The sequence below is a fragment of the Panthera pardus genome, unplaced genomic scaffold (assembly GCF_024362965.1).
Source record: "Panthera pardus isolate Hobbes unplaced genomic scaffold, ASM2436296v1 HiC_scaffold_16, whole genome shotgun sequence".
NCBI classification, from domain to species: domain Eukaryota; kingdom Metazoa; phylum Chordata; class Mammalia; order Carnivora; family Felidae; genus Panthera; species Panthera pardus.
Genome location: NW_026526721.1, coordinates 81,547,832 through 81,565,116, shown reverse-complemented (window position 1 = coordinate 81,565,116; position 17,285 = coordinate 81,547,832). Strand labels below are relative to the sequence as shown.

Here is a 17,285-nt window from a genome sequence, read left to right as displayed (position 1 = left end):
AGCATAGCTTATGTTTGGAGATTTTATGTTAAGGAAAAGTGCAAATTGGTTGCCTTTATTTTGCAGCTGTGGCCATTTGTATCACTCATTCTGTCTGCAAAACAAAGAGTGCACCATAGAAACTGAGGGGCGGACAAGATGGACATGCTACAAATGCAGCTCAAGTAACAAAGCAGGGAAATTAAGTGAAAATTCATCTGAAATTAAAAAGGGGAAGACAGCCCCGTCACAGGTAAGACTTGTTTTCACGGCAAGATGGAGATAGTCTTTTCTTACCAGGGTCTTTCGGGCCTGGCCTCGTTTTTCTTGTAGACCTCAGCAACTTTACCTCGTTGGTATCTAGTGCATGACACCTTCTGTTCAGTTCTATTTAGTATTTGAAGAACTTCTCCTCCTTGCCCTACGCTGAAAATAGGGATTTAAGACATTTTAAAGGCAGAAGACATTTTCTTCTCTGAAGAAGTTTAAGATCCACTTGAAGGGGGCGGGGGGGGGGATGTACATACATGAGCCTCCTTAAGCCTTTGACAAAGTAAGAGGTCAGCAAGTACTGATGGCTACCTGTGTGCTCGAGAGCAGAGCTGTCCCTCTTCAGTGGGACCAGTGGACAAGCTAAGTGCACATGTGCTCTGTGCGTGGCTCTCTCAGCTGGGTAACTTTCTTCAAAGAACTTGATGCAGTAGTGTTCATTTGAGAATTTGTCATTGCCTTTGGAGTTCGACTCATGGACTAGATACAACTGTTGTTCATTTGACAGCCTTTCTTTTTTCCTTCTTAAGCAGGCAGTGGTGCATTTGAACTCTGCTGCTTAATAACTTTTGGGAGAACAGAACTTGGCAACACGAGGGGCCCAGTGTGGAGGAGGAGCCGCTGCTAGGACCAGCACTTGATCATTATTCTATTCTCAATTTATTTCCTCTTCGGAGTGAGAAGAGGTGTCACGGTTGCCATTTCTTGCTCCTTCCTCTGTGCCCCCACCTTGTAGTTGGCCTTAACATCACTTAGTGAAAAGTGGAACCTGTTGATCTTCTGTCCTTGTTCTGTCAGCTTTCAGTGCTGCGTCAGAGGTAGACCCAGAAAAAAACTTTGACCTAGTTTCTCCCAGATAACGGTTCAGAATTTTTATACTCTGGTGGTAGACGTTCATTTATATTTGTCAAGTATGTACAAAACAGTGTGCCAGGCACTGTGCTAAATGCTGGGGGTATAGTAGTAGACACGAATTTGTCTCATGGAATACACAACCAATGAAGTTACAAACAGACTTTGAATAAGTATTCTCAAGTTCTTTGTGGCGCCAAATGCGTGGTATCTTTTCCAACACCAGGTCTGACACTAATTCTGTCAGTACTCTGACACCAGCTGGGTGTCCAGTAATTCAATTCTGACACTATCAGGAGTTAGCGTCAGATTCCACAGGTTCAAGGGCTCATTCACATGAGCCTACCCTTACTTCAAACATCAGTTGCAAATGGAATGTCCAGTTACCTACCCTTCTGTCTGACTTGGCAGAGTCAGAGGTTCCCATGACCAATCCCCCAGCAGTTTGACAATGCACCAGGAGCAACTCCTGGAACTTTATATTTGCCTGTTTAGAAGAGGATCCAACTCAGGAACAGACATCGGAAAAAATGAGCAGGGCAAGGTATGGAGGGAGAAGGGTGCTTCCTTGTCCTCTCCCAGCACACTACCTTCCCAGTACCTCAGTGTGTTCACCAACTCAGAAGCTCCTTGAACCTGGCTGCTTCAGGGCTTCTGTGGCAGTCTCATTATGTAACCATGATTGATTAAATCATTGGCCATTGGTGATTATACTCCATCTCTAGCCCTTCTCCCCTCCCTAGAAGTTGGGGATGAAGGGCAAGCAGGGGAGGGTAGAGCCTCTAAGCATGACCTGATCTTTGTAATGACGAGCCCCCAACTTGAAGCAATCTAGGCATCCACAGCTACCAGTCATCTCATTAGTATACAGAAGGCACTCTTATCACTCAGGAGATTCCAGGAGTTTAAGGAGCTATGTACCAGAAACCAGGGACAAAGACCAAATATTTATCTTTTTATTGTGTCACAAGTACTTGGAGATGAACTATGCTGTAAGAGCAGGCAGTGAGTGGACTTAGTAGACATGAAAAATCATGGAAGGCTTCCTGGAAGTGCCATGTTAGCTTCCCCTGAAGGAAAAGAGACAAGCTAGACAAGTTTAGGTTCAATGGTGGGTAGAAAGAGGGATACTGTAGACTGAGGGAACCATATATATAGAACAGACATAACCTCTCTGCTGTGAAGCTAGACATTGAGCATGACTGGATCAAGAATATGAAAAAATGAGTGGTATGAGGTGAGGCTGCTGTAGTAAACAGGGACCATATTAATTACTTTGATGTTTGTGCTAAAGAAAGTGTATTAAGGGGTTTTAAGGAAGGAATAATATCTGATCAGAATAGCATTTTTTTTTTCAGAGCGATATTTTTAGAGCACTCTAACTGCAGTGTAGAAAATGAAAGGGAAATAAGAACAGATGTAGGGAGACCCAAGAACACTGAAGTAATTTGGAGGAAAGAAGTGGTAACTTATACTAGAATGATAGAAGTTGGGATGGAGAAACTAGTACCTATTTGAGATGTGTTTGAGATGCGCAGAGACATCAGAACAGTTAACATGGTCCTTGCTTACCTCACCAGCTGCATCTCAGACCACTCTCTTTCACCCTGTCATCCAGTCACGTTCAACTTCCAGTTCCATGTTATTTTCTGTTTTATAGCAGAGATGCTATATTTGAGGGATAGAATTATCAGGAGTTGGTAATAAAACGGATGGGGCAGGTAAGACAGAGGGAGGAGTCAAAATTAGTACCCAGATTTCTTACTTGAACAACCGGTGGATGATGGTACCATTTACTGAGGTAGAAAGCAATAAACAAAGAACATACTTGGGAATAAGAGAAGTCATTGTTGAATTTAGAGACTTTGGCAGGACATTACAGGTAAAGATGTTCAGTATGGTTTCCAGATTGAAAATTTCATTAACTGGTCATCTAAAATGCTTCCTTGTTTGCATTTAGGGAAGGAAAGACAGATCTTATGATTTCCACCCTGTTTCCAAGCTGCATCCAAATGCAGATGAGGGAACCTTTTTTATGCAAATACTTAAGTCACATCTTGGGGCACTTCAGTTTTTTTCCTCTTTCAGTTTTATCCTGCTCATAAACCAACTTGTGATTATATGCATATAACTGCTTGGATATTACCAACTAATGTTTTTCTTTCTAGATAGTCCTCAGCTAAAATAGACCTTTTTTTCCTTTTTTAAAAAATAGTTATGTTTTATGCATGTTATTATGTATTTTAATGCATCATTTACAAGCAGTAAATTTACCTTTTGTGAGTTTTGACAGCCATCTTTTTTTTATCTTTAGCTATTTTTTTTGTATTTTTTTTAATATATGAAATTTATTGTCAAATTGGTTTCCATACAACACCCAGTGCTCACCCCAAAAGGTGCCCTCTTCAATGCCCATCACCTACCCTCCCCTCCCTCCCACCCCACATCAACCCTCAGTTTGTTCTCAGTTTTTAAGAGTCTCTTATGCTTTAGCTCTCTCCCACTCTAACCTCTTTTTTTTTTTTTTTCCTTCCCCTCCCCCATGGGTTTCTGTTAAGTTTCTCAGGATCCACATAAGAGTGAAACCATATGGTATCTGTCTTTCTCTATATGGCTTATTTCACTTAGCATCACACTCTCCAGTTCCATCCACGTTGCTACAATGGGCCATATTTCATTCTTTCCCATTGCCACGTAGTACTCCATTGTGTATATAAACCACAATTTCTTTATCCATTCATCAGTTGATGGACATTTAGGCTTTTTCCACAATTTGGCTATTGTTGAGAGTGTTGACAGCCACCTTTACAATCAAGATATAGAGCAGTGTTATAACTGACTCTCAAAAGTCCCCCATATCTCTTTGTAGTCAGTATTTCCCCCTACTCTCTATCCCTGGCAACCACTGATGCACTTTGAGTTAATTTTTACTAGGGTACAAGATAGGATTGAAGTTCATTCTTTTGCATTGAATTGCCTTGGTATCTTAGTCAAAAATCAATTGACTATGTATGTGCAGGTCTGTTTTTTGACTTTCTGTTCTTCCATTGACCTATTTATCCTTTCTCCAATATGGTAGTTTTATAGTAAATCTATCAGGTATTGTGAGTCCTCCAAGTTTTTGTTCTTACTAACATTTGGCTGTTCTAATCCCTTTGCTTTTCCATATAAATTTTAAAATCAGCTTGTCAATTTCTACAAAAAAAGTCATGCTGGAATTTTATTGGGATTGTGTTGGATCTGTTGATCAATCAATTTGGGGAGAGTTGATAGCTTAACAATATTGAGTCTTCCAACCATTAACATGGTATATCTATCAATTTATTTCAATCTTCTTTGACTTATTTCACTAATGCTTTATAGTTTTTGGCATGTAAATCTTGCATGTTTTGTTTCTAAGATTTATTTCTAAGTATGTAGTTTCTTTTGATATATATTTTACAGTTTTATATTTCAATTTTCTAATTGTTCATTGCTAGGATACAGAAATACAACTTCTTTTCATATATTGATCTTGTGTCCAGTGACCAGTGACCTTACAAAGCTTACTTGTTAGTACTAATATTTTTCTTATAGGTTCTTTGGTATTTCCTACATAGATAATCAGATCATATGCAAATGAAGATTTTTATTTCTTTGTTTCCAATCTTATGCCTTTTATTTCTTTTCCTTTCCTTATTACATTGGCCTCCAGTACAGTGTTGAATAGGAATGATAAGAATAGACCTGTTTGCCTTGTTACTGATCTTAGGGGGAAAGTGTTCAATTTTTCATCATTAAGTTTAATGTTAACCACAGACATTTAGTGTGTAACCTTTATATCATGTTTTAGGAAGTTATTTTTTATTCCATGTTTTGCTGAGAAATTTTTCCTAAATAGGTGTCGAATCCTGAAGCCATTTATAGTACATTGGTTGCCTTGTACCAGCATCCCCACACCTCATACAGTGAAGAAAGATAGTAATCTATTTCATTGACTTTCCTCCTGCCTTCTCTCACAACATCTAGAAAAGGTAAATTATCTTGAAGTTGTACCTACATGTCAAAGGCAGCTTTACTTCTGAGGCTGTATGAGGCAATCCCATTCTGGAAGGGAAGAGAGATGACTCAATTTTTTCATTGTTCAGGAAACTCCAGTAAGATTACTAGTCAGATCCTCTTGAAAATCTTTCGTTGGGGCTCCTGGGTGGCTCAGTTAGTTAAGCATCTGACTCTTGGTTTTGGCTCAGGTCATGATCTCATGGTTTTGTGAGTTTGAGCCCCATATCAGGCTCTGCTGACAGTGCAGGGCCTACTTGGGATTCTTTCTCTCTCTCTGTTCCTCCCCAACTCCCGTTGTCTGTCTCTCTGAAAATAAATAAACTTTAAAAACATTTTTTTTAAATCTTTGATACTTGCTAATAATGAAGCAATGATTCTCAAATCATATGAAGCAGTAGTTCTAGAGTAAGAACTATTTGGGATTTCTTAAATTTTCTTCTAGCTGTCTGTGTTACTAGGATACTGTAAAAAGATCTAGTGGATTGGTAACACAAGAAGGAAAGAGAAAATTAAATTTATCAAATATATGCTGAAGATGTGTTTATGCTAGTTTCCACAATTTTATGAGAGTGATATATTCCCTATTTTATAGGAACTGGATGTAGCTCAGAGAAGGGAGGCCAATATTTGAACTCAAGGTTTTATAGGACCATTATCACCCCCAATTTTCCTACCTCCAGCCTGTTCCTATTTTTAGCATTCTGACTTGATTGAAACCTGGTAAAGCTGATTTTTAAAATACATCCATACCATATTGGCTGTGCTAATTAAGATTTCTTACCACGTGTGAGCCATTCCATTTTTAATTATAAGAAAATTTTAAATGAAAATACTAATTCTGTCTATGATGGTTTTTATTAAATTGTATTTTATGAAAGTTGTAGTTTGTGCTCTCAATTTCCTTTGAAAAATGTCAACCCTGGTCATTAAGTTCCTAGCCAGTGCAGGGAGGATCACAGAGGTGAGGGTCCAGTGACTCCAAAATCAGGTTGAGATTACCAGTCAGTTTCCACATGTTGCTCTCTACTCCCAGGAGATACTGAATGCATTTGAACCTTCTCACTGCCTCTATGATCCTTCAGTCAAATCCCTTTTTGTTTCATTCTTTTCCAAGACCTAGGATAATTTTTTCCATGGTCATTTTCTAACTCTGGCTCAACAAGATGGAACAGTTACCCTGAGAACTGTATTTTTGGTGGAGAAGGCCTGTCTTCTTCTGCTCCTTACCTCATGTCTTTTTTGCACAACTGGTCAGTATATATAAGCAATAACTCTGACAGATTGGTTGCCTCCAAACGGGTTGGCACAGACATGAGGGGAGTTATTCCCCCAGGAAGCTTGCTCTCCTATGGAATAACTACTTTTACTCTTTACAAGCCAGAAAAATGACTCCGTCTTTTCTTCCTTATCTCCATCATTGCCTCAGGTTTACAAAGCTTAGTCTGAAGTGTTGAGGTCCACAAATAAACCTTGTAAGTCTCTCTGATTCGCCGTTTTGTTTTCTGTGTGTATTACCCACAGATGACATACATTGGAGAATTAATTTCAACTGAAGTACTTATCATTCTACTATATTTTCTCAACAAATGGTATTGCTATATAATATAATGTAATAGTTTTCTTGGGTTATTAAATTTTCTTTTCCTATTCCTTTATCAAATTTATAGTAGCAGAAAACCATCTTCATTGGCACTGATGAGCAATAGAAGAAATTAACTTGGTATTCATTTTTAAAATAATTGTTGATCAACAGACAACATGCTGCAAATTCAAAGAAACATAATTGAAGATTTACTAGATTGCATGCTTAGAATTCTTGAGAGCTGGTAGGAAGCTAACACATTTTATGTGCCAGCAACATTTAAAGACTTATCAGAAAGTTTTATAATGTATTGCTTGATAACTTTTCAGAGTTGGATAAATCATCTCTTACTGGTAGAGAGGCAGGTACATTAGTCAAATATCAGAGGTGGGTTTTTTTGTTTATTTTTTTTTATAAGAGGTAAATACATGAGAAGAAGACTCAAAATAAACCTATAACTGCCTATTTATTCTTTAATCATCAGAACAGAAAAGAATTAAATGAAATAAGCTGATACTTTTCTTGGTACTTGGGGTTGGTTTTATATTTTGATTTTTAGAGAGTTGTCTAAGAAAATGTTTTGTCTTTCGGGGTAAATTTATAAATAATGTCAGAGGAGAGTATTTACAACTTCAAAGAAATTACTCAGTACATGACATTTATTTGGGCTCACTGGTCATAATTTTCTATTAACCATTGTCCAATTCTTATTTAATTTGGATTCCCACTATAAATTGAAGATTTGTTTTACCAGCTGCTTAATGAAATCAGAACACTGGTATTAATGCCCTGTGTTCATCTGTCGTTTTTAAAGAGTGTCAATTCCCCATTATAAACATTAGATTCCAATTAAATGCTAAACAATGAAATTTCAGTATCTGGTGATAGCAGCATTTCTCAAAAGAATATCCTGTAACTTAAATTTACAAGCGAAATGAGGGTTAATGTATCTTAGATGTGCAGAGAGGTGATAAATGATTCTAATTTAAATGAATCTCTTTGAGGAGACTTTTGCCCATTTTCCAGTAATCTTGTTATTATACCCTAGTATTAAGTGATTCATTATTTCAGCCAGTATTTAACATATGCCTACTTTGGGCCAAATGCTATATTTTCGGGACTGAGTATACATTACTGAACAACAACAATAAAAAACCTGAAAACGTATTTCCTACCATTACGTAGCTTACCATATAGGAAGAGAGCTAGACGATAATTAAATTGTAAGCAAACTGTAATTGCATGTGTAACTCCAAATTGTGATAGGTTGTAAGTGCTATCGGGAAAGAATAGAATGTTATGGGAAGAATAGCATGAGGGAAACCTACTCTGGAGGGTGGTCCAGGAATATCCATCTGCAGAGGTGATATTTAAGCTAAGATCTGAAGGACAGGAAAGTACCATCCATGTGAAGAATATTCCAAGCAAGAGAAGAGCAAGCACAGAGGAACTGAGGAGAGGGTTGACTTGTTCAAGGAACTGAGAAAAGATCAGTGGGTGAAACATAGAAACTAAAGAGTGAGTGTGGCAAGGAATGAGGTTGAAGAGGTAGGCAGGGCCATGTCCTGAATAGCCTGGAAGATCTGGTGAAGAGTTTACTTTTTATTCTTAAAGTAGTAGGAAACATTGAAGGGTTTGAAACAGAGGACACATGTAATGTATTGACTGTGATTGTGGAAAATGGATAGACAGTCACGTCTCTGTGAGCACCTCCCTTGTCACCACTGCCAGAGTGGTTTAACAGATGCTTAAAGCCCTGAAAGTTTGCACACTTCACTTTGATCCAGAAAAGCCTTATGTCCAAAAGACCAGAGGATAACAATAGTACCCAAAAAGTGTTTCCAGTATTTATGTAGAACTAAAGCTTTGATGGGAATGTGGGCAAGTGACATTTAAAAATAATAGTGTTCAATGAAATGTGAAAAAACGTTCAACTTCATTACCAGTGATCAAAGAAATACAAATTAAAACAACAATATGATGCCGTTTTTTTAAGTTATTAAACTGGCTAATTTTTAAAAATACACAATAAACTGGCACACATTTCAAAATAGATATGCATTTATATTGTTAAGGATGTGAAGAGGCAGACACTTTTTAATCATTGGTAGTGGGAAGGTATGTTTGTACAAGTGCACAATCCCTTATCCAGATCCCTTTGACAAGATAGGTTTCAGAATTGAGAAGTTTTTTTATTTAAAAGGTAATATAGGGACTTCAATTTCTGACAGGATGCATTTGGAGTTCTTGGGCGGAAATAGACAACATCTATAAACAGTGGTTCTCAAGACATTGGACATTGAGCAGTGAAGAAGTGTGGCCCCTGAGAGATGAGAAACAAATAACGTAAGCCCTAGGATCATCCTTACTATACTGCTAGCAGAAAGGTTAGCCATGGCACAAGGAGGAGGAAACCGAGGCAGAGCTCACCGGTCTCTCCGAGTTGAGGAGGCAGAGCTGGAGTCCAGAGAAGGCGAGGTGGCTTGAGGTTGCCGAACAGAGTATGAACAGGAAAGAGCTGCACAGGGAAAAAGCCCCAGAGACCTGCATAAGACAACCTTCAGTATTAAGTTGAATATTGTCCACTCATGTGTGAGGAAGCAGAACACTCAAGGCCTGAAGAAGAACCACACAAAAGGATTAGAGGTAGCAGTGCCCCCAGATTGACATACAGCCAGGAATAATGCCAGCCTGGAACACTGCATCCTTCACAGGGCAGCACTGAGTACTAAGTCATGTCTTGACCATCATATTGAGGGAAAAGTTAACCCTAGACTAACGGCTGCTTTGATCCCACCTCACAAAACTTAAAACCTAAAAAAGATCAAATTATTTCCAAGTATTTATTTTTTTTTTTTAGGTTTGTTTTTTTTAGTAATCTGTATACCCAACATGGGACTCGAACTCACGACCCCGAGGTGAAGTCACATCCTCTTCTGGCTGGGCTAGACAGGTGCTCGAAATTATTTCCAAGTATTTTAACCACATCCCAGAACAAAGTTCAAGAGTATGGTAGGGATTACAAAAATATTTCACCCAACAAGGTAAAATTCACAATGTCTCACATTTGATCAAAAGTTACCAGGTATGCAAGAAAGCAGGAAAAATGCAAGTCATAAAGAGGAGGGAAAAAATCAACTGTATGACATTCTGAAGAAGGCAAAGCTGTGGAGGCAGTAAAAACATCAGTGGCTGCCAGGGACCAGTGGGGAGGGGGGATGAATAAATGGAACACAGAAGACTTTAGGGCAGTGAAGATACTCTGTGTAATATTACAGTAGTAGACATATGTCATTACACGTTTGTCTAAACCCATAGAAGGCAACAACACCAAATGTGAACCCTAATATAAACTGGGTTTATATCACTCTGGGTGATAATGATGTGTCAGTGTAATGTGTCATCAGTTGTAACAGATGAACTGCTGTGGTGGAGGATGTTGATAAGGGGGAAGGCTGTGCAGGTGTGGGAGCATGGGATGTATGCGCTATTCTGTACCTTCCTCTCAATTTTGATGCAAACCTGAAACTGCTCTAAAAATTTTTCTTTAAAAAAAGCAATCCTTAATGTCAATACTACCCAAAGCTGTCTACACATTCAATGCAATCCCAATCAAAATTGCACCAGCCTTCTTCTCGAAGCTAGAACAAGCAATCCTAAAATTCATATGGAACCACAAAAGGCCCCGAATAGCCAAAGTGATTTTGAAGAAGAAGACCAAAGCAGGAGGCATCACAATCCCAGACTTTAGCCTCTACTACAAAGCTGTAATCATTAAGACAGCATGGTATTGGCACAAAAACAGACACATAGACCAATGGAATAGAATAGAAACCCCAGAACTAGACCCACAAACATATAGCCAACTAATCTTTGACAAAGCAGGAAAGAACATCCAATGGAAAAAAGACAGTCTCTTTAACAAATGGTGCTGGGAGAACTGGACAACAACATGCAGAAGGATGAAACTAGACCACTTTCTCACACCATGCACAAAAATAAATCAAAATGGATAAAGGACCTGAATGTGAGACAGGAAACCATCAAAACCCTAGAGGAGAAAGCAGGAAGAGACCTCTCTGACCTCAGTCATAGCAATTTCTTACTTGACACATCCCCAAAGGCAAGGGAATTAAAAGCAAAAATGAATTACTGGGACCTTATGAAGATAAAAAGCTTCTGCACAGCAAAGGAAACAACCAACAAAACTAAAAGGCAACCAACAGAATGGGAAAAGATATTTGCAAATGACATATTGGACAAAGGGCTAGTATCCAAAATCTATAAAGAGCTCACCAAACTCCACACCCAAAAAACAAATAACCCAGTGAAGAAATGGGCAGAAAACACGAATAGACACTTCTCTAAAGAAGACATCTAAATGGCCAACAGGCACATGAAAAGATGCTCAACGTCGCTCCTCATCAGGGAAATACAAATCAAAACCACACTCAGATATCACCTCACGCCAGTCAGAGTGGCCAAAATGAACAAATCAGGAGACTATAGATGCTGGAGAGGATGTGGAGAAACGGGAACCCTCTTGCACTGTTGGTGGGAATGCAAACTGGTGCAGCCACTCTGGAAAACAGTGTGGAGGTTCCTCAAAAAATTAAAAATAGACCTACCCTATGACCCAGCAATAGCACTGCTAGGAATTTACCCAAGGGATACGGGAGTACTGATGCATAGGGGCACTTGTACCCCAATGTTTATAGCAGCACTCTCAACAATAGCCAAATTATGGAAAGAGCCTAAGTGTCCATCAACTGATGAATGGATAAAGAAATTGTGGTTTATATACACAATGGAGTACTACGTGGCAATGAGAAAGAATGAAATATGGCCCATTGTAGCAACGTGGATGGAACTGGAGAGTGTGATGCTAAGTGAAATAAGCCATACAGAGAAAGACAGATACCATATGTGTTCACTCTTATGTGGATCCTAAGAAACTTAACAGAAACCCATGGGGGAGAGGAAGGAAAAAAAAAGAGGTTAGAGTGGGAGAGAGCCAAAGCATAAGAGACTCTTAAAAACTGAGAACAAACTGAGGGTTGATGGGGGGTGAGAGGGAGGGGAGAGTGGGTGATGGGTATTGAGGAGGGCACCTTTTGGTATGAGCACTGGGTGTTGTATGGAAACCAATTTGACAATAAATTTCATATATTGGGGGGGAAAAAAAGCAATCCTTAGGGCGCGTGGATGGCTTAGTCGGTTGAGTGTCCTACTCTTGATTTTTGCTCAGGTCATGATCCCAGCGTCATGGGATCAAGTCCTGCATCGGGCTCCATGCTGAGTGTGGTGCGTGCTTAAGATGATCTGTCTCTCCACCTGCCCTTCTCCCCCTCCTGATGCGAGTGAGCTCTCTCTAAAATTAAAAAAAAAAAAAAAAAGGCAGTCCATTGAAACAGACCCAGAAATGGCACAAATGATAGAATTGGTAAATAAGAACATTAAAACAGTTATTATAATTGTATTCCATATGTTCAGGAAGCTAGAGGAGAGACTAGACCTGTTCAATAGAGTTATGGAAATTATAAAGAGGCAATAGAACATCTAGAGATTAAAACTACAGTGTCTGAGCTGCAGAGCACACTGATTGGGATTAACAGCATAATGGACATAGCAGAAGAAATGATTAGTGAACTTGAATACATAGCAACAGAAAATATCCCAAATCAAAGAGAAAAAATGAATAAAGCAGCAGTGAACTGTGGAACAACTTCAGGTACCAAAAGACAACACCTGTAATTAAAGTCCTGGAGAAAGTAGAGGCAGGAATCATACAGGAAGAGTATTTAAAGAAATGTAATACAAGGTCCAATTGTAGTAAGGGTTACCTATATTGAACAGCCTTTCTGCCAAACAGCCCTAGCTCTAAACAAAATAGGAAAAAATGTTGTTTAGAGAGCAAGCAGAAGTTTCTGATGGCTGACTTCTCAAGAAACAAAGAAACAATAAAATGCCATCCTTGAAGTGCTAAAAGAAAAGTAATACAGTATATATATTGTATATTATGTAACATTCCCAGTAGAGTCTAGGACAGCATCCCATAATCAAACACTTATGTGGGAAAAATAAAGACTATAAATAGCCTTACTTCACTTCCAGTTGAATTTTGCTGTCAGTGCCAGAAGTTTAAAAAAAAAAAATCTTTTTTGTTTCAGAGTCTTTGGATTTCAGAATTCTAGGAAGCAGGTTTGTGGATCCATCTTCCTTGTCAGGAGAAAAACCGGCAGTATGTGTTTTTGAACATCTATGCCCTTTGAAGCAGGGACTTAGTAAATATATATGCGATGGAAATAACACATCAGGAGTATGTGTCAAGATGTTTATGACAACATTTTCTTAATTAAAAATTTTTGAAAACACATGTCCTAGTAACCTCCAAAGAGTCGGTGAAGTTAGTCACAGCATATCTATACAGTGAATGGACTGCTTCATAGAAAAATCATAGAAGAATACTGATATGGTGAAATAGACACTTTCAACATGTAACATGAAAAGATCACAAAACAGCGTGATTCCAAATGTTAATAGTGGTTGCTGCTGTGTGGTTAGATTGTGATTTTTATTTCCTTTGTTTTGCTCTTTATTATTTTCTAAACTTCTATTAGTGAACATGTATTCCTTTAGTAATCAGAAAAACCAAGGCTTGTTTAACAAAGTGATAAAGAAGGTATTCATGTTGCTATTAAACTTCAGATCAGATTGCTTGTCTAAGTCAGAAATCGTTTTAACAAAAATCAAAAAAGTTCAGCATTTAAAAAATTTTTTTAATGTTTATTTATTTTTGAGAGAGAGAGAGAGAGAGAGCGCTAGCAGGGGAGAGGCAGAGAGAGGGAGACACAGAATCCCAAGCAGTCTCCGGGCTCTGAGCTGTCAGCCTAGAGCCTGACACAGGGCTCGAACTCACGAGCTGTGAGATCGTGACTTGAGCCAAAGTTGGATGCCCAACTGACTAAGCCACCCAGGTGCCCCACAGTTCAGCATTACTAAGGCCATAGCTTAATACATCGTCCATATCCCCAGATCTGGTGTCTGCACACCTGGATTTAAAGTGTCTCTTTGAAGCTGCATTGCCTGAGGCATTTCCAGAAGGAATCCTGTTAAATGAAAAATAAGACCTTTCATGAGCAATGCTGAACCATTTCTGTTGCCACTTCAAACACTCTCTAACTTAATCTCCAGAGAACAGCTTTCACAGATAAATTGTCCAGCATCACATCTAGTTCTTGGCTTGTTTTTAAAAATCTGCAGATTCTTTCATGAGGTCATTTTTTTAAGCTTAAATACCTACTTTGCTTTGAAAATCTATTTTCTCTCTTTTCAAAAAGAGCATACCCGTAGTTAAAATTGGATAACGTTTAGCAAGCTATATCATACATCTGTAGTGAATTCCAGAGTATTAATGTCATGGTATGTTAAAGCAAAGACTGTCAAGTCTAATTTTTGCAGACCTGCTGAACGACCAGACTGAAAGGAAAGTCTGAACAGCCAGCCGTTTTGACCCCTGAGCTGAGGTTATGTTTTCTAAACTTATTCTGAAAGTCAAAGGGGAAAGGCAAAAAAAAAAAAAAAAAAGAAAGAAAGAAAAGAAAAAGAAAAAAAAAGGCTGCAGTATGGTCCTATTTGAATAGCCTGATGGCACAGTGATAGGAAGTATCTTTAGCATGTATACTCTTAGAAGTAGACCATCAGAATTGAAGGGGCTGGAGAACTTGAATCCAGTTGCTTGTCTAATACTTCTACCTCTGTGGCATCACCCTAGACAGATCGTATCTACTGTCTGTTGAACTACTTGCAATAAGGATTATATTTTTCCTTGTAAACTAACGAGTTGATGTTCTAATTTTATATCAGTACAGATTAGTCTCTGTGTACTTCATATTTGCTAGAATTCACTGCTAAAAGCATGTGGACTTGGGAGTTTTCCTTATGAGAAGATTAGATAACATTTAATTCTTTAATAAATATAGGGTTATTCATATTTCCTGTTTCATCTTGGGTCCATTTTATTGAGTTGCTTTTCAAGGAAAGTGTCGTTCTAATTTGTCAAATTTATTGGCATAAAATTTTTCATAATAGCCTCTTTTAAATGTGTGTAAGTATTGTAGTATGTAGTAGTATATCTTTCATTACTGATATTTTTGATTTATATTCTCTTGATCAATCTAAGAGTTTATCAGTCTTGTTGATATGTTCAAAGAACCAACTTTTGGCTTTGTTAATTTTCTCTGTTATTTTGTTTGATTTCAATTGCGTTGATTTCTGTTCCTTATTTCCTTCCCTCAACTTAGTTTGGTTTTACTTTGATTTTCTTTTTCTCGCTTGCATAGGTCCTTCGTTTTAAACCTTTCTTATTCTCTAGGATAGTATAAAAAGCTATAAATTTCTTCCTCTAAGCACTGTTTTAGCTTTACCCTATAAATTTCTTTAAATGCTTTATTAAAGTATAACTAACATAAAATACATGCATACAAATGTATGCATTGTACAAATGCGGCATGTATGTATCCTTGAATCCATCACTACAATCAAGGTCATTTTGCAGACCTGTTACTACTCTCACTACTAAAGTGAGAGTGACCCTCTCACTACTAAAAGCTTACTCAGTTCTTCCATTCTCTTCCCCAGAAGGCACCGACTGGCTTTGTTACAGTAGATTATTTTGCATTTTCTAGAATTTTAGATCAGTGGAACCATCAAGGAAGTATACTTTTTTGGTCTTTTTTCATTTAGCATAATTAAGATTCATCCATATTTTTATAAGAGTTCATTTCTTCTTACTGCTGAGTAGTGATTTGTTCTAAGAATATGCCATTGCTTATTGATGATTTCGCCTGTTAATATTTGCATTTGTCCAGTTTCTGGCTGTTACAGATGAAGCTGTTTTGAAAACTTGTGTACAAGTCTTTGTGTGGACATATACTTTCATTTCTCTTGGGTAAATACGTTTGGAATGGAATGACTGACCCATATGGCAAATGTGTGTTGATCATCTTAAGAAGCTACCAAACTGCTTTCCAAAGTGGTTGTACCATCTAACTCTCCTACCAGCATTACATGAGGGTTCCAGTTCTTCCACATCCTTGGTGTAGTCAGTCTTTTTAGTTTCAGCTGCTCCGGTATGTGTGTGATGATATCTCATTGTATTTTTAATTTGCATTTTGTGAATGACTAATGATGTTGTGCATCTTTTCGTGTGCTTATTGGCTATCTGTATGTCTTTAGAGAAATGTCCAAGTGCTTTGCTCATTTTTGATCTGGTATTTTGGTTTGTTATTGAATTTTAAGCATTCTCTGTACATTTAAGATATTAATCCCTTATTCTGGATATTTGTCATGTGGCATTTGCAAATATTTTCTTCCATTCAGTGACTTGCCTTTTTACTCTATAAGTGTCCTTTGGTATGCAAAAATTTTTAATTTTGATGCAGTTCAGTTGTCTACTTTTTTGTTAATTGTTGTTTGTACCTTTGGTGTCATCTTTAAGAAATCATTGCTAAATCCAGTGTTATGAAATTTTCCCTGTGTTTTCTTATAAGAGTTTTATAGTTTTGGCTTTTGTATTTAGGTCTTTTTGATCCACTTTGAGTTAGTTTTTATATGTGGTGTAAGGTAAAAGTCTAACGTGATTCTCTTGGATATCTGGTTTTCCAGTACCATTTATTGAGAAGACTGTTGTTTTCCCCTTTTGAATGGGTCTTGGCACCCTTGTCAAAAACCATTTGACCTTATCTGTGAAGACTTATTTCTGGTCTCATTATTCCATTGGTCTGTATGTCTTTAGCCCAGTAGCACAGTTCTGATTTCTATAGTTTTATAGAAATTTAGAAACTAGGAAATATGAGACCTCCAACTTTGGGGTTTTTTCAAGATTGTTTTGGCTATTTAGAGTCCCATGAGATTCCATGTGAATTTTAGGATGCATTTTTCTATTTCTGTTATGATGTGGTAGGGTCCCCTCACTAAGAAAAAAAAAGAAAAGAAAAGAAAACCTCAAGGCAACCTGGCTATAAGCATACGTGACAACATCCCTCATGACCTTGTAACATGAGACCACTTAATCAGACTGTGTGTTTGTCTGTTACCATATATGGGAGACAAAGAAGTAAAAAATGTGTACAAAAACTACACCACGTGGCGCTTGGGGCTCAGTTCTTCGGTAGGAACCAAACTGAGCAGTGACGGCACGAATAAAGCTGCTTCCTGGGAAGAAAAGCTTCAGTGTCATGACTCTCTGTGCAAGATTCCTGCTACAATAATGTCACTGAGATTTTGATAAGAATTGCCTTGAATTTATAGATTGCTTTCAGTAGTATGGACATCTTAACAATTCAGTCTTCCAGTCCATGGATACAGGATGTTTTCTTTTTATGTTTGTCTCCTTTAATTGTTTTCAGCAACAGTTTATAAAAAGTTTTCAGTGTACCAGTCTTTTGCCTCCTTGGCTAAGTTTATTCCTAAGTATTTTATTCTTTTTGATGCTGTGGTAAGTGAAATTGTTTTCTTAATTTCATTTTCAGATTGTTCATCAAAAACACACTGATTTTTA

At 37.8% G+C, this 17,285-nt stretch overlaps 1 protein-coding gene across 3 annotated transcripts in view; it reads left to right on the top strand.

Annotated features, from left to right (window-relative positions):
* Positions 1-17,285, top strand: part of VPS8 (VPS8 subunit of CORVET complex) — a 250,605-nt gene that overhangs the window by 193,299 nt on the left and 40,021 nt on the right. For all 3 annotated transcript variants that reach the window (XR_008422497.1, XR_008422498.1, XM_019463393.2), the window contains exon 44: positions 67-232. Coding sequence is in view for 1 of the 3 variants with exons in the window: in XM_019463393.2 (XP_019318938.2) it covers positions 67-232 (166 nt within the window). In the remaining 2 variants the exon portion in view is untranslated. The remainder of the gene's footprint in view (positions 1-66; positions 233-17,285) is intronic.